This window comes from Protomyctophum bolini, assembly GCF_963924005.1.
Source record: "Protomyctophum bolini genome assembly, chromosome: 9".
NCBI classification, from domain to species: Eukaryota; Metazoa; Chordata; class Actinopteri; order Myctophiformes; family Myctophidae; genus Protomyctophum; species Protomyctophum bolini.
The window spans coordinates 38,858,190-38,881,481 of NC_137870.1; the positions used below are offsets into that span (position 1 = coordinate 38,858,190).

At 43.5% G+C, this 23,292-nt stretch overlaps 1 protein-coding gene across 1 annotated transcript; it reads right to left on the minus strand.

Annotated features, from left to right (window-relative positions):
- Positions 1-943: 943 nt before the first annotated feature.
- tgfb1a (transforming growth factor, beta 1a) lies at positions 944-23,083 on the minus strand. Its single transcript, XM_080773086.1, has 6 exons — positions 22,707-23,083; positions 9,028-9,303; positions 7,320-7,554; positions 5,372-5,522; positions 4,036-4,146; positions 944-3,257 (listed from the first exon to the last, which is right to left on the minus strand). The coding sequence occupies exons 1-6, from the start codon at positions 23,044-23,046 to the stop codon at positions 3,210-3,212; spliced, it is 1,161 nt and encodes a 386-aa protein (XP_080629212.1). The 5' UTR covers positions 23,047-23,083; the 3' UTR covers positions 944-3,209.
- Positions 23,084-23,292: the final 209 nt, after the last annotated feature.

A 23,292-nucleotide genomic window follows, 5' to 3' on the forward strand; every position in this document is an offset into this window, starting at 1 on the left:
ACTAGAAACGGTGCCCTTCTTGGCACAGGTCTCCACCAGGAGGATATAGGACTGTGTGAGATGTTTGGCAAAATGTTTAGGAGTAATATAAACACGTTTTTTTTTGTTTTTTGTTTTTTGCAACAATTCTCTTCATTTTGTTGAGGAAATGCAATGAGGTATTATCCCCCTCATATTGTGCATCACTTTGCCCAATGTCGCGATGGTGAACTTGATGCAGTGCCGAATCAACCCCTCCGAGGGCCCTGGAGCTACACCACGTGTGTGATTAATGCGTGTAACACAATCAAGAACGACACTTTTTGCGTTGTTAGGCTGCTCCCTGACTCCTGCTCCTCCCACCCAGCGTGATCTAGAGTGACGACACTATAGCGTTGACTCCCATTGTAATAATGGAATGCGGAAGTGCTCATTCTATCTCAATGTGGATAGTTCCAAAGTTTGGAACTATAGCCCGCATAGCAGCGAGATCAAAGCGCTTCGCGACTCTCTTCTTGAGGCTCTGCTCCCACCGAGCAGTTAAGAAACTGTTGGACGACCAAAAAAAACACTATAGCTGGGGTTCCTGTGATGCGTTACATTGAAATCGGTGACTACATGAATACGGTTTTAACGGAAGCAACCGCTGTACCTATTTGAAATAGTCTCGCACTGCAGTGCCCTGCAAGCTGCGGGCCCTGGAGCTTAAACTCCACTAAATTCCTTTGTTAATCCGGATTAATACCTGCACACACGCAACGCACCCATGCACAAATACAACCTTCTGAACAACATGCTTGACTTGACACAAATAATAGACACACAATCATCGACTCTGTACCCATGCAGTGTTCATGTATCCATCTGACCCTGATTTCCAAGTCATGCATGTCTCTGATAGCGTGTGTACTGTGTACCACATCTCACTGAAAAACATATTGGCTTCCAATAAATCTTCCACATATCATTTTTTAAACGTCACTGTTTATTTAAAATTCAGATATTTACAAAGGAGGGAGGATGACAAAACAAATTAAGTGCAATATATAAAACATGGACAACAGATCCAAAGTGTTTGTGTTGTTTTATTGCTAATGCCGGGATCATACTGGCTGAATTAAACCTCTTCAAAGGATCGGATTGTGCAAAGAGAGCATCACACAACAACAGACAACCAAAAAGCGCAAGAAAGTAGCCGATACTTCTTTGTACGTAAATAAAAGGCCGTAAAAATCGCCTCCCTAATTTACTGTGGCAATGTAAAAGCAGAGAGTGTATGTGTGCATGGAGTCTGAATCGTGCTCCCTTAAGAAACCAACACCACAGCCACATCCCCCTTAACCCCAGCCCTCTAAAAACAACAAGCCGGCCATAAAACGAGGGGGAGAGAAAAACATGGTGTCACCGCGATCACAACCACCCTGTATAATACTCATCCAGCCATGTCAACAGCAGGACAAGTTGACATTCAACGACAGCCATGGTCTACTATTAATAAGAAGATGAAGAAGAAGGAGAAGGAGGAGAAGAAGAAGAAAGTCAGAAGAAGTGATGAGCGATACAGAAGAAATGTGGTTGCATTGCTGTCTATCTAAGAAGTGATGGGCCATGCAGAGGAAATATGTGGTACAGGGAGGAGTTAGAGGAAGGTTCTCCCCTGGGTCTGCTGTCTGTATGTATGTCTGGCTGGCTGGCTAGTGTGGGGTAAGAAGTCCTTTATGGTGTAGTTGTTACCTGGAGAAACACCTGGTTCGTTCATAAAATATATACAGTATATAATGGGGGCGGCGGTGGCTCAGGGGTAGAGTGGCTGGATGGTAACCTGCAAGATTGCCAGCTCGAACCCGGGCTCCCCCAGAGTTGGTGTCGAAGTGTCCTTGAGCAAGACTCTGAACCCCTAATTGCTCCCGATGTGCTGGTTGGTGCCTTGCATGGTTTCCGCCGCCATCGGTGTATGAATGTGTGTGTGAATGTAATGCACAATCTATGTAAAGCGCCTTGGATAAAGGCACTATATAAATGCACCATTTACCATTTATTTAAAAAAAAAAAACACACACACAGATTTCCCAGATTCAGCACCTTTTTCTCTCATGTTTTTCTTTTTTTTTTTCTTCTTTTTTTGTGCGGAAGCATGACATGGCATGATGGCAGACAAACGAGAATATCCTGCGTCTGCAGAATGGAAGAGCTCCTTCACTCAGCTTTGGTCCCACAGTCCTGGTTCTGATACCGGCCATGTTCTGATGATACCAATAATGTTCTTCATTAATCATTCCCACCAACCACGTCATCATTCTACCATCTCATCACCGCCTTAACCCATTCTGACCGGGCACCCATTTTGGTGTCAGCATCGTGTTATGCTTTAGCTATTGAAAAATAGCAGATCTACAAGCTCATATCGCGCCACCGAGTGGCGCGATACGAGCTTGTAGGTCTGCTATTTTTGAAAAATCGAAGAACGACTGTGACATTTTTAGATTCTGATCTCAGGTCAGAATGGGTCAATCAGATCCAGTGTGTGTCCAGTGGAAACCTCGTATGAATCTGATCTCAGGTCAGAATGGGTTAAGCCCGGTATATACTTTGTTTTGCGTGCCGCAGCTTTGGCAAAAAAAAAAGGGCAATTTACAAGCTCACAACGGGTCGCAAAGGGCGACCTGTTTTGAGCTCGTAGTTGGCCTATTTTTGTCACGTACGTCACCGTCGCATGCCGACATATAAATTAAGCAATACTGTACAGCTCATCAGTCCAAAGGAACAAATAAATTAATCTGTTCAATTCAAGAAGCATACATTCTGGGGCTACAACTAGAAAGAAACATAGGCCTGTATATATATATATATATACAGTACATATATATATATTCACAAATGAAATATTATCTATCTATATATAAAATAAAAGAATTCCCTCTTCATGTCTGCTTCAGAAGTCAGTCACATGACGGCATGGGGCTCAGTGTCGGAGGAAGGGAATGTCGAAGGCTGCGCTGTCAAGATAGTCGAGTTTTATAATTGCTCTTTCTTTTGCTCTTCCCCTTGAATCCCTTCGTAAGTCAACCTCTCTCTCTCTCTCTCAATCTCTTTTCCTTGCAGGGTGTCTTTTTCCACCGCAAACCTTTCCCCCAGTTCCTCCATGTCAGAACGTACGTGTCTCTTGAGACGAGTGGCGACCGGATCCCAGACAAAAACCCTGGGGGAGGCGATCGCTCCTTTTGCCCTTTTTAGCTACATTTGCAGGACTTCACGATCATGTTGGATAACTGTTCCACCTGCGGAAACACAAACAGGACAGATCACGAAAAGCAGTGAACATATCATCTGTGAAATGTCTCCCACCTCTCGCAGTTGTAAAAAACAGTGGTTCTCAAACTACCCCCAGGGGAAATGAAAGGCTAAGACCACTTTGGTAGAGGTTGTGTAGTTACCTGAGGTAACTCCAAATGTGGACAAGAAAACTATGGCATTCAAATATGCCATTTTTATTAGGAAGAAATCTGTGAATCCGGATCCATGTTCAAATATAGCAAAATCAACAGTAATTTTTATATATAAAAAAAACAGTACGAGTTTTGGTGATGTTCTATATTGTCTGAATCAACTTTGTTTACACAGCCTACTAAAATAATGACTTTCAGCGTACAATGTCAATGCGGAGCATATTTTGAATCCTCAATTTCTAATCACTGGAGCTTTTTTTTTCTTCTTGTTTGTGGTTAAAAGTTTAACCAGTTTTAACCACTTTTAATCCTATAAAGCGTTGCAATGCAGCACATTGTGAGCTAGCTTGTACTGTAGATCTGCAATTTTCTAAAAGATAATCGTGAAAATAAATTATAATAATGAAACATTTTAACGCCAAAAAAATCCCATATGGAGGTCCCTCACTCCCCTGGCATAAAATATTTTTGAAAAAGGTGAGGTCTCCACGGCCAAATAACATTTTTGTCTACGACATGAAAAAGTTGGAGAACCAGTGCTGTGCGTAAATATTTGAGGTCAGTAGTAGGTTTGGACTGCAGATTCAGGTTTGTGTTGTAGCTACGGTACCTTGTGTTGCCTTCCCACGTAGTAGAGAATTGGCAGCGGGTCGAGGGCCTGAGGGACGCAGCAGGGCTGGGCAGAGGCCCCTGGGTTGTGGTGTTTGTACAGAGCCAAGATCTGCGTGTGATTATGTTTGAGATGGGAGAGACAGAAAACACCGGAGAATTTAAGCTTCACAATTCCATCATTTGTCACCTTGACCTCCTGCCAAAAAGTATATTGTAGCGCAGACCGGGGTTGAATTGCGGAGGGATGAAACATACTTGTCAAAAAGAGAGAGAGAGAGAGAGATGTAAAATGTGTAAGAGGAGAGAGAGAGAGAGAGAGAGAGAGAGAGAGAGAGAGAGAGAGCGTGTGAGCCATACTGAGAACTCGGGACTGCTATTTGCTGACATGCGGCTGTGACAGTGTTACTTCATCTTGAGCCTCCAACTGTCACACATCCAAGATAGGTCACTACCTCATAAGAAGTACATGTACTGTACTGTACACCACAGCAGAATAAGAACCAAGGCCAAAGTCAAAAACAGAACTTTTGGTAAACACGAGCACGGTGATGGGAGCACATTATCGAGAGGCTGCTATTCCCACTGCTGTCACAGTAGCCTGAGCCAGTCCAAGTTGGGGCTGTGTTTTGCGTGTCTCAAGTACCAGGTCTTATTACTTAACTTAAGACCTGGTCAATGCTCTTTGGCCACGCCTCCAGGTCTTAAGTTAAGTAATAAGTAATAAGTCCATAGAACAATTAAGGAGTAGAGCGCACTGAAAGTCAATTCAGTTGCTGCTCATTGGTGTGACCCAAATGATGTCATTAGCTTAACATTTTATTGCGTTTTAATGTTGAGCTTTAAAAAGCTGGGTTTGCAGAGAGAGTCTAACGCGCCGAGGATTACATTAGATCATTGACACTCTGTGATATTTAATTCATATACTTTGTTTCAATGGATTCAAGTTGACAGAACCCACCACTCGGGCATCAGACTTTTAGTTATCGTTTTTAGGCACAGTTTTGTCACGTCGTTACTGTGGCGTTTTTATGTGTGGGGAGTACTGGGAGTGGGGACTACGGATGGAAATGAGCTTCTAGCTAAATCTGGCATGTTTACATGAGATGCATGTTCAGAATGATTGAATTCACGTACATGTATTGAATGTTCATTGCATTGTCCCGTCTAAATAGTAAATTAAACTTAAGTCTTGACCAATCCATGACATTGTCACACTACAAGGTTGATGTGGAAAGTGGAAATACAATTTGTTTTGTACTATAGTCAAACTGTACAATCAAGCACTATAACAACAACAATGTGGACACACTTCATACATGGATGGTTGCTGTTACCTGAGAATATTTGTTCTCTGCGTTCCAGATATAGGTACAGGAGCCCATGCAGTAGTTGGCGTGGTAGCCCTTGGGTTTGTGAATCCACTTCCAGCCCAGATCCTTTCGAAAGTCGATGTACAGCTTTCTGACACAGCAGCTCTCCGTTTTGCTGCAACAACAGGTGGTGCAAAAACATGTTGAGTGACTGTTGAGTTCTTGTATATACATTATACAGACAGTATTAATTCCTGGAATCTCTCTGCATCTGCATATCAACTGTTCATCTGAGTGACTTCGCACTTGGCGGATGTGTCACTGAGGACAACTCATTCTCTCACACTCGTTTGCGCCAAGTGGGGGACGAGTTGGGGTGGGATTTTTACCCATGCGTCACCCGCGTGATGCGCTGGGACTCCCCTGCGTCAGACGGTGATGCATACGTGGGCTCTCCTGTCGCATTGCATGTTGACAAGGACGGAGGATTTACCATTCCAAGGCGCGAGCGACCCTGTTTTCTGCCCCATGAAGAGAGGGGCTGAAAGGTGGGGTAGGGAGCACATTGTTCATTGTAGGGGGCATGAGGATTTATTTAATGTTCAACATGGCAACGTGCTCGCTTTAGCTCGCTCGGTGGTGTCTCTCAAGTTCGCTTGAGACGGCGCCCCTCCGTCGTGGTCTAAAACTATAGGGTGAAAGTCCCTCCCTTTTCGTGGAGCAGAAAACTGTGTTGCTTCCAAGACTATCGTGTGCAACTTAAAATACAGTTATTCGGCAGAAGCGGACATCGCACCCATTCGCACCGCATGCCTCGTGGGGCTCAGGTCCGGTTTCTGCTGAATCCAAATTGTGTGAATCCAAATTGCTAATATCTCTATTGGATTATACAATATAGTGTTAGCAAATATAATTTGTAATAATAATAAACAACATTCATTTGGACAATAGACGGTATGCATAAAGTGAGTGGCAAATCGAGTGGCAAAGTGAGTGGCAGATTTTCAGTTTGGATGTATGGGCTGTCAAGGCTAGAAAGTAAAGTTTTGGCACTCAAGCGCTCCTGCATATAACTTCCGGGTATGAAGATGATGTCACCAGAGATGCCCACGAGTCTCGGAGCTCGAGTCCGAGTCGAGTCTGGAGTCTTGACACAATTAAAATAGAAATAGAATAGAAATAAAAGAAGACATTGCTCAAGTTCTCACAGGTGTTACCAATGATACTAATTAAGGCTCTGTTCCATTTAGTGTGCAGTGGTTCTCAAACTCTTTAATTTCAAGGACCCAACATCAGAGTGTAAATGGAAGCAAAGAAGCTTTGAGAAGGAAAGGCAATGGTCACGTGACTGGGCTGTGCCGTGACACTTTCATGGAGGCTTTTATAGGAGCCAAACTACACCCGGGAGTTCGGCAGAAGCACTGGAGTCAATGAGAGCTCAGTGACCAGCTCATGAACAAACACCAGACCTTTTGTAAAGTAATCGCTTCTGGAAAATAGCATAAGATATGTAACACATTATTGTCTGCTGTGTTGCTTTTCGATGTGTACACTGTGTAATTTTATAGAGGTATGGTATCTAAAGAGCACAAAGCACATTTCTGAACATAGCCTACAAAGTATTGTGAGACTTCCCACCTTTTTCCTGTCTGTCAGTCAAATCCTCAAATAAAATTATATACTGTGCACTAGCTCTGTCATCGAAAGCAAGTGATTAGAAAACAACCTGTGATATGTCTTCTTTTAAATTACTGAACCGATTGTATGACAAAGGTCTCAATTGTTCAGAAACAATGTTTGTTATGAGCTGGTCCAGCCGGCTCCATTCACTGCCATGTATTCATTGAACCTCCGGTGTGAGTCGGCTCCCATGAAAGTGTCCATGAAAGTGTCATGGCGCCTTTGCCCGGAAGTAGGAAGAGTTATTCTGTGTACCCATTGTGAAAGGTGCACAAGGCGAGTGGACCCTTACTCTGTACAGGAGTCCTCTGTGCCGGCGGTGGAGCGCTTCTTGCGTGAGGTGGGCAGGCTGCTGCTGTTCTGGGGGATGGACATGGCCAGGATGTAGGGTTTCTGCATGGTCTTGGACAGCGTGGCAATGTCTCCCCTGCCTTCCCCCATGCCAGAGACGGTGAAGTCAAATTGGTTGTCCACCGTGGACTCGCCACACTCACAGTACAGCCTCAGCTGGAGGGCCTGCTCCTCCTCTGTGGAACGCATACGAGACAATACATTCACACAAAAACTAATGGAAGAAAGTATGCCTACTGACGTTTTTTTTTTACTTCAGTAAAAGTATCAATTCTGCAATTTAGAAAGTGTTAAAAAAGTCTATCTATGAGCTCAAAACATTTCAAAAACAACAATCTATAAGGTCAATCTTGAACACCTTGCTAATACTTTTCATTGGTTCAATATAAAACCCACAGACACATGTCACCACTTTCAACTTGGCATCCCTAATAATAATAATAATAATAATAATAATCTAAAATAGCATAAGCTCACAACGTCGTGCGGCATGACATCTTGTGACATTTTCAATCTGCTGTATTTGCTACTTTTGCATCATAAAACAAAAGATAATAATTACGGTAGGCCATTAATTTATGGAGAACAAAAACATGAAAAATATGGAAATACAATCTTCCAGCCTGACAGTGACAACATAACAATAATAGTATCTATTTGTGTTGTTAACATTCACTTATGCCATTGATAGGGATTAGTGACATAATTAGACTGTCAGTGTTTGCTCTCTGCACTGGATCGTTGTATAGTCACGCTGTGTGTTTGCGTGTTATGTTTATTCGCCCTGCGAGGTGTAGGCTACCTTGTTTTGTATTAACTGTTAAGTTTAATTAAAGTCATCGTAAACGTAAACTGTCCTCCTGAGTTTCCTGCGTGTACGTCCTACAAACACATTCCGGGATTCCTGACAAATGTAATTGCAGTTGTAATTTAATTCTATCTCATACCTGACTGCTGACAATTCGCCCTCTGGGGTCAACATCTTCATCTTAGATTATATTGTATCATATGATACATTATGTTAGGTTTAACATGATGAACACATCACACAGCTGTGCCAAATCAGTAAATCAGAGGTGGGATAGGACAAGATACTGTCTCTTGTTATCAAATGATAGTGATCACTATAATTGCTGGGTGTAGGAGCAATGAGCATGGAACAGTAAAAGCTCCCGACCCACTAAACTAAGTAAACATTTGTTTAGGGCCCTCTCCCTTCAAGATCATAATTTGTACACACTTAGAGTAAATTGCTTTCAATTTCTGACGCACGCACACACACATATACCTGTGTATATATAAACACATTTAAAAAATAACCTGGGACTGAACTGGGGACTGTGATTGACAGTGGTCTGTCCAGCACTTTAGTAAACAGAAAACCCAGTTTCAGGTGGGTTACAAATTTCATCCAATCAAGAGTGTTTCATCGCTTCCAGTTTCACTTGCTTAATATCCTGTATCCTGTATGCGTTGTCTCTCCTTGATTGGATAAAACTGGTATACTGACCTGAACATGTGTTTTCTATTCATTAAAGAGCTGGAGAGACGGGGGGGGGGACGTGTATGTACCTTTTATTTATTGTAAGTGTCTCTGGTTAAGACGAGCGTCCACTAATTATACATTTGTAAGTTGTTAAGTGACTCACCGGTCCCCTTGAGCCATCTCTGCAGGGTCTCGGTGATGTCGAAGGACAACCAGCTGTCCTTCATCTTGTTGCTGATGAAGCGGGAGGCCAGGTAGCGGGCGGTGGCGCCCAGGCCCTCGTAGAGCTCCACCCGCTGCTGCGAGGCGATGGTGGGGTTCTTGATGTACATGCGCAGCTCGGCGCTGGTCAGCAGCGGGTAGTTGCCCACGCTCTGACGCATCTGGCTGATGTTGAAGAACATCTGGTGGTTCTGCTTGGTGCTGGTGCTGCTGGTGCCTGCATGGCCCGGTGGGAGAAGTATAGAAGAAATGTCACAATATTATAGAAATACTATATTCGCCCCAACCGCCTTCAAATTCGACACGTGTTCCTCCACGCCACCACACGGGGTGCCTTGAGTCGGTCAGATACCGCCCGAGAAAAGGCTCTGCCAGTGGACCTAATGAGCCTATAAAGGCCTATTCATAGTCTTGATTTTCTGTGGTGAGGTGACCACCGCTCCGGTGGTGAGCTGACCACCGGAGCTGAAATAACGTTGAGCGGCGGTGACTCGTGAGTAAAGACAGAGAGAAGGGCTGGAGCGGTGGCGGTGGTTTGCTCTTCACCACGGCTCGTGACGTCATGTTGTATAGTTCGGTGGTCACCCCATGCACCGAAAATCCAGACTATGTATGAGCCTTAAGTCCCCACACGTGTCCAATTTCCATGCTCTGCCTGAGCCAATTGATTGCCATGGCAACCCCTCCTGAATTCCCCACACCTGCGATTTGCTTACTTTTCACAGTCGGTTTGTAATCTTCAGACATTTCCACACATTCTCCACAGACGTTTACCACTGCACAAGGATTTTCCACAACTGCATATGCCATATATTGGACATAAAAGGACAGACAGATACAGCGATCTGCATGTATGGGCACAAAAGGGACACAGCAGACAGACAGTTAAAATGGGTGCTATACCAACCGATATAACAGGTATTGCATACTAGGGTGGGGTATATGCATTCCCCATTATCATTGTTCCCAACTTGCATCGTTCCCAAGTAGGCCGGTGCTCGACAGGTACAGGTCTATAGTTAGTTTAAAAAGCACTATGTGACTTTCTTTTTCTACCCATGATTTGAACCCTTTTCCTGCACAGGTGCTGACATTTTTTACTATTGAGCTAATACACACTGTAGTTCACACATATATGAAGCCTCGTATATGATGGATGGGATGGTGGGTGGAGTCGTGGTGTAAACACCGGCCTCTTTATCAACCATACACAACCATATAGTCAGAGTGTGAATGTGTGAACCAGTGGGTGGGAAAAGTACTACATTTTTTTTTTACTTAAGTAAACGTATCAATAATGCAATGAAGATATACTCAGAGAGTGTACAAATGGAACGTTTTCAAATAATTGTATAGTGGAGTAAAAGTATAATATTTGCCCCTGAGAGTGTAAAATGACATAAAATTGTAAATGCACTAAGTTAATTTACACCACTGGTATGACCTACGTGTAGTCACCAGTGTGAGGTCCACACTGGTTCCAGGAGTGGATTCCCACACAGTCAAATGACGTTGTAGTCGGGGCAGAAACCTCTTATCTCCAACATTCTAACTTTTTGTGTTTTTCCATAAATTAATGTCTTACTTTGTGTCACACAAAAGCATCAGAAATAGCAGATCCACAAGCTCAAAATGCTTTATGGCTTCGTTTCCGCAACTGAATTAAGGCTCCTGGAGAGGTTCAACTGCAACACGTCAAAATCCTTTTATTAAAGAGGGCTTTTTTTTTAAAAGACCAACAAGGGTCCGTTTTTTCGCTCTCACACAGTTAAAGTAACACTGGATTTGACCGTGTTTTACAACATGCTCTCACTTGCTAAACATCTGATTACGTGTTAAAATGAAGGCCAGAGGATTATGTCATAAACATCCTATCTTTTCCATTACTTAACTTTCACTTGGGGAGAATGTGTGCGAGGAGGAGAAGAGCTATGGAAATTGCAACTTTTGTTTTCTCTATATGTTTAGAAATAATGCAAATACATTAAGATAAATGCATTATTATATTAGTGAATTAATGTATATTATGTATATAATGATAGTAGTAGTAGTAGTAGTAGTAGCAGTAATGCAGTAGTAGTGATAGTGGTAGTAGTATTATATTGTCTGTCGGGTGGAAATCCGACAATGTCCAAAATTGTTACTTTTAAGGATTCAAATTTCGCAAAAATAGCAGACCGACGGACACAAAACGCATCGCTAGTACGCCATGTTTCAAGCTTGTAGATCTGCTATTTTAGATATACTTTTGTGTGACGCTGTAGTATCATCAAGTAGGGACGTTTTTATGAATAAACACAACAAGGTAAAATGGAAAAGTAGCCTACTATATTGATATCAGTATATGTCATTTGTATGATCTAGTACAGTGACCTGAACGCTGACAGGAGAATGTAATCCTAACCTACCGTGTATGTACTGTATATGTTTACATACTGTCCACAGTCTAGCAGGGCTGGGACACACATCGACACAATGCTGACCTGGCCTGGGACAATCAGGGGCTCACTAGTCATTAGAGGCAACAATTTAAAAACTATTATTTTTCTTTCTTTTTCTTTTTTTAAATATAGCAAAAATAGCAGATCTACAAGCTCACAACGCATTGCATCATGAATGATGCGCTGTATTATTTTTTTATCAGGCTTAAATGAATAGTTCGGCCAAAAAAGTACTTGTTCTCTATCAATTACACACCCTTGAAGCCTTGAATTCTTGGAGATTTTGTTTTATCACATTCCTACGCCAATGCTTTTATTACCAGCAGAGATGCAATGGAGACTCTTTGAGACTGTCGTATATTAAAATACAATACAGGAGAGAAAAATGTGCACGGCAGACAGACGAGATTCGATGTTACATTTGCACAAGAACATCAAATTATTGGTGCCCAGATACGACAGACTCTTCTGGGCATCAAATTGTTGGCTTTGGAATGTGATCAAAACAAAACAATCTCCGTGAATTCAAGGCTTCATGGGGTGTGTAATTGCTAGAAAATGAGTAATCTTTTGGGTGAACTACTCCTTTAAGTTGTCACTTGTATATAGTCATCTATTACTTTTATTAAATCACACTTATATTATAGTTATTCTTCGTGTGCGACACTGCAGTGTACGCACGCACAGGGAGAACGAGTGCAGAAAGGAAGGAAGATAACAGGAAAGGGAGAGGAGGAGGAGAAAAGAAGAACATAAGTGAAGTGAATGCACCCGTATGAACACATGACACAGACACATGTGAATAATGGAGAGAGAGAGAGAGAGAGAGAGAGAGAGAGAGAGAGAGAGAGAGAGAGAGAGAAAAGAAATGTGTGTGTGTGTGTGTGTGTGTGTAATGGAAACTGGATATGTGCACTGTATCAATGGTAGAGATAGAGAGAGACTGGGGTATGGCAGGGACCCAAAACCTCCTAAACCACTCAGGTCTGCTGTGTCCCAGCCTGTCAAAGCTAAGACACTCTCAGCGTCAATAATTACCTTCTGACAGCAAGCCAGAATAGAGCCAGAACCACCACCAGGCTTAATGTATATACGCTTATACTGTACATATATCGTCTCTGTCGGGTGGAAACCTCATATGTCCAAGACTGTTACTTTTCAAAAGTATAGCAGCTCACCGGCTTCGAATATTATCAACCAATAATCACCAATGTTCTTATCAAGGCCATGCAATGGAGCCAGTATGACATTTCTTACATACTGCCTACCGTGAGTAGGCGACTATAGGAAACACAGAAGTGAAATTACTGCCAACGAAGCTAAAACATTGTGAAACTTTACTTACAGTACGTGGCCGGTTAAGACTGAGGTTGGATTAGGGTTAGATTTAGGGTTAGGGTTAGTAATAGTCGGACAACGTGCCAACTGCGACGTCAAACAATGGCTCAGTTACAACAACGTCAATATGTATAGGAAATGTATCCATAGGCCTACTGGCTCCATTGCATGGTCTTGATAAGAATATATTGGTGATTATTGCTTGATAACATTCGAAGTGGCTAAAGCAGATCCACAAGCTTGGGGTTCAGAGATAAGAGGTTTCTGTCCGACAGCGACGATATGTTTCTTTGCAGGCTGTTCCAAGACGTACCAGGCAGCACAGCTGCTGTGCCTCCCCTCGTTACCCAACAACATTCATCACATCTTATATGTGTATAGTGAACATTTCCTATACTACCACTATATCGCTATTGTGGCGGGGTGGGCCGTGCAGATATTGCAAGTGGGGCCACCCAAATAATGCTGAAATGCTAAAATTGTAATGATACAATATTTTCCAGTTTTCATTGTTATACCATTATGCATGGGTTACATTAAAGTTCTCAATCGCCATGACTGATTTCAACCATTTGGAGCATGTCTTCTATATGGAATGTTGCACGGAGAAAACAACAAGCTCTCAATTCGTCTGTGACGCATTGAGAGCTTGTAGAAATAGGCCATTTTCGGTTATTATATTAAAAGAAAATTTCTTCACCTGCTTGGCAGTATGGAACAATAGTACTAAAAAGTCATTTTAGTTTACATATTGTGTTAATCGTTTAGGAATCCGTGCTAGTGTGTGTGTGTGTGTGTGTGTGTGTGTGTGTGTGTGTGTGTGTGTGTGTCACTGTGTGTGTGTGGGGGGCATTTTCGAACCAGCGTGGCGGCCGTAATCTAGCAATAGAAACACTAATATGCTCATTGTCCTTTACCTCATTCTGAGCCCTGAAGCCACTAAAGATTGCGTGTTTTGGGATTTCGGTGACGTCACATATGGAAGCAAGCGGTGGGTAGCGACGGAAGCTAAAATACGTACAAATATTATTATTAATTCTGGATTAATACTCTTTATCAAATATCGTGTTCTCGTGTTTGGCAAAGGAGGGTTTAATAGCTCATAAGATATCTTGTGGTAGATTTGGTTATGCACTCAGAGTCTGACCACTTAATGGCCATCAGATGTTCACGATGATTCATGATTATTGTCAAAAGGCCATAGAGATGCACATGCCAAAAATAATCGACATGGACTCCCTTGGACGCTTCCTCACCCCAAAATAAATCCATCCTGACCATCATTTTATATGGCTCATGGGGTGAAGAATCCTTCAACAATGAAAAGCTGCAGACAGAAGACACTACAATTGTCTTGTACGTGCTGGGCTTTTGGCTGCAATGCTGTTTGTTTTGGTTTATGTTTTGTCTTGTTTTTCATGTCTTTGTGGCATGAATGATGTGAACTTTCACATCTTTAGAGTTGAAACGGCAGACCATGAAAGGGAAAGGAGCTGTGGTCAAGCACAGAAGGAGATGACTTAGAGATGACACTGTGCCTGATCTACCCAGAGAGAATAATGAGGGAACGTCAACGGAGAATTAATCATATCGAAGTGAGGACAGCAGTGGCCAGTGTTGCCAGGTCTGCTTATTATAAGCACATTGGGCTTGTCTTTTCTGTAAAGTCGCTTGGAAAGATCTTTAGGGACGGGGCTTGTTTCTAAAGTGTAGTCGCTTATTTTGGCTTGCTTCCTAAATATTTTTTAAACCAGTGGTTCTCAAACATTTTCATGTCAAGGACCCCCACAACTTAAACTTAATTGCTCATACAGCCTATAAGATTATTTTGGGCTTGTTTTCATAGACCTGGTTGCTTATTTCTCTCGTAGGATCTGGCAACACTGGCAGTGGCGTAATGCTGGGCTGTTAGCAAAGGAAGCCATCGCCCCAAAGTGACGTTAGACAACACAAGAGATATGAGGTAGATACATCTGGGGGGTTGATGATGGATGGAGTGTTTTTCTGCAAGCAGGAAATTAAGTCACTTCCTCGAATGAAACCTTACCAGTTTTACACTGCCCATAATTATTACGCCGTGACTTTAGCACTTAAAACTTTCCAATTAACTCAGCCCCGGATTGTTTCCGGAGGCGATGCTTTTAGTGGCATGTCTTGTTGAGCAAGCTTCATAGCGGGAGATGGAAATGCACGGCCTGGAGGCAACCCAGAGAGAGAGAGCGTAAACCTGGTTCCACATGTAACGTATAGCAGAGTTACCAGACTGTGAGGAAATAAGCAACCAGGTCTTTGAAAAAAAGCCCAAAAGAAGTGACGAGAACTTTAAACATATGTTTGAAAATGTTTGAAAATATGTTTGAAAATAGCCGATCTACAAACACGTCGCCTTTTCAGTAGTCACAGTTGACCACTATCACTATATGATCACATTCTCCGATGGTTGATATTTGCAAAAAACAAGCCCCCCAAAAAAGCAACCCACAACTACCAACTTTTCAGAAACACAAGCCCAAAGTCGCTTATTAAGCTTAGGCAACACTAGTACGTAGCTTGACTGACTGTGAAGTGGCAACACATGTGGCACTGAAGCCTGAAGGGACTCTTGTTTAGATACACTGGGGGGGGGAAGAAAGCCAATGACTCTCTGTCCTTCATCACAAGCCTTTGTCATTGTGTCATTGCACAATGGAGGAGTGGTGTTACACAAAGTAGCGTGCTTCACTTTGGTTTAACCCATTGTACGCTATTTTGAAACGTTTTCATCTTACCCTCCACAAATTTGACTATAACTTTAAGGCCATTGGTCAAAGTGGGGTCAAGGGACGGCCAGGGTCCCTTGAGGAGGGCGTTGCCGTTCCAAATGGATCCTGAAGGCCTATATTCATATCGTTTTAGGTGATATGGTGACCACCGAAATGGTGGTTAGGAAAAACAGAGAGACATGTGTTGGGGTGAGTCACTTATCAACAGAGTCCACGATGACAACACCAGAGGGAGTTCAACAACCCATGTTAAACCCAGATTTGGCTCAAACAAGGGGCTAAATTTATTTAGCTCCTATGCCCATAGGCGTCTTACTGGTTGAATGTCTTTAAATGTTTTGATTGATTGAAAATGGAGGACCTTGATGTAGGCAAGTCTTAGTGCTTTTTCTGGTTTTATCCTCTTAGCAGCTTTTGTATTGACCTGTACCTTCCTTGGACTGTACCCATTCTGTAATCTGTTAATACAATTTCAATCAATCATTGGCATTAAAATGACGAATTAAAAAATGGGCCTTTTTTCACTGAAACCAAGGTGTACTAAAATGCTTATAAGTAAACGATGGAACATGCTAGAAACATAATTCTTTTTTCGGTGTAAAGTGTAAAGACTTGCAGCTTTGAAATGAGACATTTCGTGACATTGTGGTCATATCGCACATTTTTCTATTGTCATTCAAAAAGTCGCCAAAGCTGGCCCAATGCACAATAAGATGTCATTAAGGGTATAGCCATAAGTTACATAACTAATAAGCAACATGCTTCCACAACATGCTTCCACAGAAGACATGCACGGCTTCCATGGAATCCAAATGACTGAAGTCAGTCATGGAGACTGGAGAACTTTAATCCATGCGTGTTGTGCATGGCGTCCCTGCATGCTAGCTATATGGGTGTGGGGGGGGATTTGTGTGTTTAATCAGCGCCTATCCCCAGGTAAGCCAGGGACAGCTGTTGTGACAGGCAAGAGAGACAGCTCTGTAATTACCAGCGGGAGGAACCAGATTCCAGCAACAAGCCCTAAATACCTGCCTCCTCCAGTCCGTATACCATCAGCTCCACCCTCCTCCCGTGCACCGCCCACCTCCACCTTCCACATGAACCGTGTCCGTACCGTCATGGCCCTGTTCAGGGGCCAGCATCCGGTGAAAGAAATAGCTGATGGACACAGTGATGTGGCAGGTTTTCGCACACTAAACGCGTGAGGAAAAAAGTATTAAAAAGCGCTTCGACAAAAACCTCCTATAAAGCCACTTGAGCTGGATGTTTTTTTTTTCATTTCCTGAAAAATGAACATTTTGGAGTTTGGAGTGTTTTCTTCCAGACAGCAGAGATATGCATATATTATTCGCTTAATCAAGAGATATTAAATATTTTATAAATGGTTACAGACCTAAAATATTATACAAATAATGGTGATATGATATACTTTATTAGTCTCCCGAGGAAGAAATTTGTCTTAGACAAAGGGCCCGCATGCAAGCGTAGCCCTAGTCCATGTCGCCACAGTGCAACGCCAAATATATTATATAATAATAATCGTATTAGGTTGAAAGATTGGCATCTCAATTGGATGTCCTCGTATAGGTGGTATGGAGGGTATAAACAAAGCAACACACAAATCAGATTGGCTATTGCCGGACGATGTCGTCCAAAGATAAAATATTTTCATGTTTTCGGGCGACGTTCCTCGATCCGCCCACCTCTTCGCCTGCTATCGCCGATGCTAGTGGGGTAATCGTGTCGGGTTCGGGTTCTTGGAAACGCCCCCCTGAGGTTAGGTTTAGGTATAGTTTTACTGAGGTTAGGGTTAGGTTTAGGTATAGTTTTACTGAGGTTAGGGTTAGGGTTAGGTTTAGGTATAGTTTTACTGAGGTTAGGGTTAGGGTTAGGTTTAGGTATAGTTTTACTGAGGTTAGGGTTAGGGTTAGGTTTAGGTGTAGGCTGTCAATCACAGCGACTGGCCAGTCACAGCGCACCATTTCCTCAAACCCGACACGGAAACCTCACCAGCATCGCCGATAGTTGCCATGCAGGTCCCATAGACAATTCATTAACGCACTTCCGGACGTCCCCACTGTTAAAACGTACTGTGTGCTTGAGCAAGATACTGAATTGCTCTCGATGAGCAGGTTGGTGCCTTGCACATGGTTTCACCCGCCGTTGGTATGAACGCGATGTGTGTGAGTGGGTGCATGTAATGCACATTGTAAAGCGCCTTGGATAAAGACGGTGTATATGAATGCACCATTTACCATTAAAATATGGTGAAGTATACCTTCACCATAACTATATAGCTATAGTTTAGCCCAAGGAGATGAAACTAGATCTGTGTGATTTTCAAAAAGACCGATTGTGTGTTTAGTTCACAGAGTAGCAGTGACAACTGACAAGGCCACACATACAGTATAGTAATTTTCAATGGAAGCTATAGCGACATCCCGACACTTCACGTCGTTTTCATGACGAACTATAAAAGCTATACAAAAGAAATTTGAGCTGGCTTAAAAAACAATTTCAGCGCACGACACGGTAAAGTGATCTCTTGTTTGACGCTCCCACACATGGATGATCGCTTGATGACGCCAACGGACGTGTTGAGCAACACTTTAACGGCAACTCGGCAACATGCGTCGTGCTTCTAGTGAACGCAGCTAATGACAGACCACACACGCACGCACCCCCCCCCCCCCCCCCCCCCCACACACACACACACACCCATGCTTTTTTTCCTCGCTTGGTGGTATAGGTCTTAATCTTCACAGATTAATGCTAAATAAAACAACCACTCTTCTCCTACGCAGAACCTATTGCTATACTCCCCTTTTTTAAAAATCCACTTAATTTTCGTCTGAATACAACTACGTCTCTGTGTTCAAGGTTGCAGCTTTTGCTTTGACACGCCATATTTGTGCATGGCTTCGAGGGAAGGACGTCTCCATTCATCGGCTGGCAGGGATTTGATCTAATTCTTACCCGATGCACAATCTGAGACGGTAAAAGTATTACGTTATAAGATGATCTTGCACACGAATAATGCACGCCTGCATTGGTTGCTCGGGGCAAGCTGGAGTACGTTTCTTCCAGGAAAATGAATCACGAACAGAAACGACCAAAGGAGATGTTTTTGACAGAAATAAAATACAATCCTTATTGTTCTGCCATTAGTTCTGCACATTTGAACACACAAGCTAATACTTTTCAGGTGGGAAACCAATTTCCAATTTCACACTATTCTGTATGAGGTCACTCTCCTGATTGGATAAAGTTGCTATTGCGGCCAGGAAAGAGAGACAGGGAGACCCCCTGTTACTAAACAAACATTAACATAATATTAGCATGATTACAATGTTAACATAGACAGAGCTTAACCTTTTTTGAACAATATAGGCCTATATTACCACTTACAGCACCTTTAACAGTCTAGACTTGGCAATATGGGTCAACCATCTAGTGTAGCGAGCAGGGGGGCAAGGGTGTAAGAATGTGTTTGGTAAGACTGTGGTATTTGGTTCACCACATAGATAGGAAACACAGGCTCCCTATGGCGCACCGGACCGGACCTGAGTCACAAACTCAGTGGCTATCGCCGGGCCTGGCCTTCCTTCCTGCCAAGCTGCCATGTCACTAACTGATAATAAGCTCAGGAAGACGGAGGAGAGCGGAGGGAGATGGAGGAGGGGGGGGGGGGGGGGGGGGGGGCAAAGAGAGGAAAGGAGCGAGAGAGAGAAAGAGAGAAGGAAAAAAGATATTAGAAGGAGATAAGGGTGGAGAGGAGAAGTGACAGGGCGAGGAAGGGAGAACCCAGTGCTCGAGTTACAGGAAACCCCCCCCCAGTTCCTGAGGGATGGCCAAAGAACGAGAAGGGGAGGGGGTGGGGGGGGAATGGGGGGGAGACGACGAGGACGACAGAATGAGGGTGAAGGAGTGTGCTGTGCGTCTTTCTCTTATGTTCTTTGGCACTCATCAAAGCAGAACCACACGATTGCCATAGTTTTCTGAAGGTTCTTTTGTTGTTGGGGTTTTTCTGTTCGCGCCTGAGCGAGCTCTGTCCGCTCAACGTTTTTTTTTTTTTTTCTTTTGAAGTGGTCGTTAAAACGAGGGGATATAGGGAGGATGCCAGGGTGCTGAAAGAGCACTATACACGGCACTGGTTTCTCGTTTGTTGTCATGTTTTAAATATACTGGTATATTGTACCTTTTGTTTCCCTCAGGAAAAATAAAAACATCTGAACATGCTTCAGACTAACATGCATGCATATAGTGTGGGACTTTAAAAAATGTCAAACTTAAATAATGACTGTTAATGGTTTGACAGTGCGAAACGGGCATGTAACTAATTATAAATCCTCTTTTGAGATCATTAATGAAAATGTAATACAACAAACTTTTCTTTTAATAAATACATGTTGTTGTGGGGAGGTGGGGTGGGTAGTCCTTGAAGATTTCTTGGAATATTATCAGGCAGAAACCTTTTTTGGGGGAAAATTAAAGCAGCACTATATGTCATTTCTTAACAACTATATGGCATATTATGTTCCACAAAATTATAAAATGACATGTTTAAGCAATAACAATCATCCTTCCATAAATGTATAGACTCAGGGGGTCCAGAAAGGCGTCAAGAAAGTGCCTAGTCCAGGCGTCTCTTCCGGTGGATGGAAAGTATACGCTATAAGTGCGCAGCTTCAACTTGTAGCGTCCTGAAAAGTTACAGTTTTGGACATATATGAATATGATATGAGGTTACTATCCGGCAGACAGTATATGCTATAGTGGTCCAGAGCTCACACAAAGGCTGGGGACCACTGCAGTGTATATTGCATATAGGCCTGCACTCAACAGAGGAACATAAAGGTGTTTGGTATAATACACATGAGAGCTCATTCCACAATTAGAGGCCCAGGAAAAGTTGGCCAAAACACTGCAGCCAAGCCGAGTAAACAATGGAGCCGTAAAAATGCCACAGATACCATGGGAGCCGTGCATGTGTAGAGCATCACAACAGATGCAAGCCAGAGCCCCACTGACTGCATGCGGCTGTGATCTCTGATCCCCACCAGCTTTGTGTGTGTGTGTGTGTGTGTGTGTGTGTGTGTGTGTGTGTGTGTCTGTGTGTCTGTGTGTGTGTGTTTGCGTGCATAAAACACATGTTGAGAGCAAATTTACGGCCATAAGAATCCAATGGCAGTGACTGCATGTGGTAGTGAGTGACTGCTGTTTCGCATTACAGGTTGACTTCCAGCAGCATCGGATGATACAAGACTTGAACCATGACCAGGGTGCCGCCTCGCACTCCAGTGGCACATGTGCGTGCGTGCGTGCATGCGTGCGTGCGTGGAGAACACAAGAGGAGGTAAATGTAATCTTATATGCCGTATATTAAGGAGCCACATCACGATGAAATATCCATATTGTTGATATCATGTTATGTACAACCTTCACTGACTGAGTGGCTGCATGCAGGGAACTCTGGACTTGTGACTTGTTGTCTGGTGAGATACCATGCGCAGGGCCATAGTGATCAATGGGGCATTGTGTTGACATCCTATAGAAATTAGAAATGGTCACCTGCTCAGCATGATGTCTAGACTAGTAGACTCTGCGTGCACGTGCGCACACACCATGCACACTGTTTTGTACAATACATGCACATACATTGCGTACGCATATAGGCTATACGCAAACCCATACATAAGCTTGGTCTCTCTGCAGAGACAGAGAGGCAGGAATCGAGATCGGGCACTGCTGGAGGAAAGACCTGCTGGTGTGAGGTGGAGGTCTAGGATGACTAGCGCTGGAGTGGAGTGAACATGAATTCGGTAACTAAGCTTTTGTCCTTTAATAAGATGATACAGAAATAAGGGGATGTCTGGTCTTCTCCATTAATTTATGCTGCCTGCAAGGTGAAAGGGCTCCTATAGAACAATGTATATAGGCCACAATATGGATAAGGGCATGCCCTGGTCCAAGTTTTCTGTCACATGTTCAGCTTGACCTGTTCGAACATTCATTGATCTGACCTCATCAAACTCTGTACACAAACACGCTTCTCATATGGCCAGTACATAATTAATTCCATGTTATGTCGATCTGACCCCCCCCCCATGCCAAAGCGCCAGCGCTCGCCCAGCAGTCTGCCGTCACCCAGGCAGGTGCGTGCAGTGTGCACACAATCTCACCCTAAAGGGCGAGGTCGCTTCTCGCCTTTAGGCGTCTTACTGTAAATAAAATAAAATAAATGTACTTACTTACTGGTACTTTAGCTATAGAAGAATAGCAGATCTACAAGCTCATAGCATGGCACGAGTGCCGCGGTATACGAGTTTGTAGATCTGCTTTTTTTTTTTTTAATCTTGAAAATGTGTCACAAATTTGGAATACCGGTATACAGTATATTCTTTCAGAGCAAACGTTTTTAACTCCCTGGAACAACATATTTTCAGATGAGGGTCGGCAGCCAAATACAGATCATTTTTGGGGTCCTTGACATGAAATAGTTTGAGAACCACTGATAGGTTTGTCTGAAAACCGTCATGATTTAAAAGACATTTGTAGAATCCGGTCTCATGCAGTCCTAAATGAGTTAAAAATGTCTTAACCCTATAAACACTAAACCCAAATGTTGTCACAACAACACCATCACTAAACCCAGGTATATTTATTTTATTTCTTAAATAAAAACATATATGGGGTGGCAAAATTGGTGAAAATGTTTTTTTATTTTTATATTCCAGTATAGTGATTTAATTTAGCTGTCCAATTTGGGAGCATGGGATTATTTTTATTTTTTATTTCTTTACCCTCTATAACTATATAAACCCTGGTGAAATTCCCCCGAACACCTGCCCGTAGAAGAAAACAGGGATGTGGGCAGGGAAACACACATACCTTCTATGATGTCACTGAGCATCATGAAGGTACCCAAGGGCGCACCCATACCTCAGCAACATTATGAAAATCACATAAACACAAATGTGAAAATCACCCGAGTATGAATAGGCCTTTATAGGCATTACTGTACTAATACTGCAGGTATACCGAGGTACACCGTCGTCATGGTACCGACCCCGACTCACCTTCCTTCATGATGAACTTATGCAGCTCCTTGGCGAAATACTCCTCCTCCTCCTGCTGCATGGAGACGGGCGGCGGCAGCGCCTGCTGCTCCTTCAGCATCTCCTCGGTGCTGTTGTAGAGCGACAGCAGCGCGTCGGGGATCCTCTCCTGCTCCTCCTCCGCGTCGGGCTCCTTGGGCAGCCGCAGCTTGCTGAGGATCTGGCCGCGGATGGCCTCGATGCGCTTCTTCTTGACCAGCTCCAGGTCCAGCGTCTTGCACGTGGACATGGCGTCGCTCACGCCCGCTCCCGCCCAGCACACCGCCACCGCCACCAGCGCCGTTAAGTAGGCCAGCCTCATTGTGATGTTCCAAAAAAAAAAGCCTCCCCCCTCACCTCGGCTACACTGGAATCGAGTCTTTAATCCGCCCCCCCCCCACCCCCCCTGTGGGAACCGTGAATCACTATGCGTCGGATGAGGTGCGACTGACGCAACGAGGTGTTTACAGACGAAGGGGAAACAACCGGGGCAGTGTTGAGAGTCCCGGACCGTTTTAGTGGCTCCCGGGGAGACAAAACCGATGTTGCTGCTGTGCGTCTGAGCCGA

What these genes read in the sequence shown, in the direction of transcription:
- tgfb1a (XM_080773086.1), bottom strand. Translation starts at nt 23,046, where the DNA reads ATGAGGCTGGCCTACTTAACGGCGCTGGTGGCGGTGGCGGTGTGCTGG. An exon ending in GAGATGGCTCAAGGGGACCG is followed by an intron (nt 7,555 to 9,027) that starts GTGAGTCACTTA and finishes TGCGTTCCACAG; the next exon opens with AGGAGGAGCAGGCCCTCCAG. An exon ending in ACGTGGGAAGGCAACACAAG is followed by an intron (nt 3,258 to 4,035) that starts GTACCGTAGCTA and finishes GTGTTTCCGCAG; the next exon opens with GTGGAACAGTTATCCAACAT.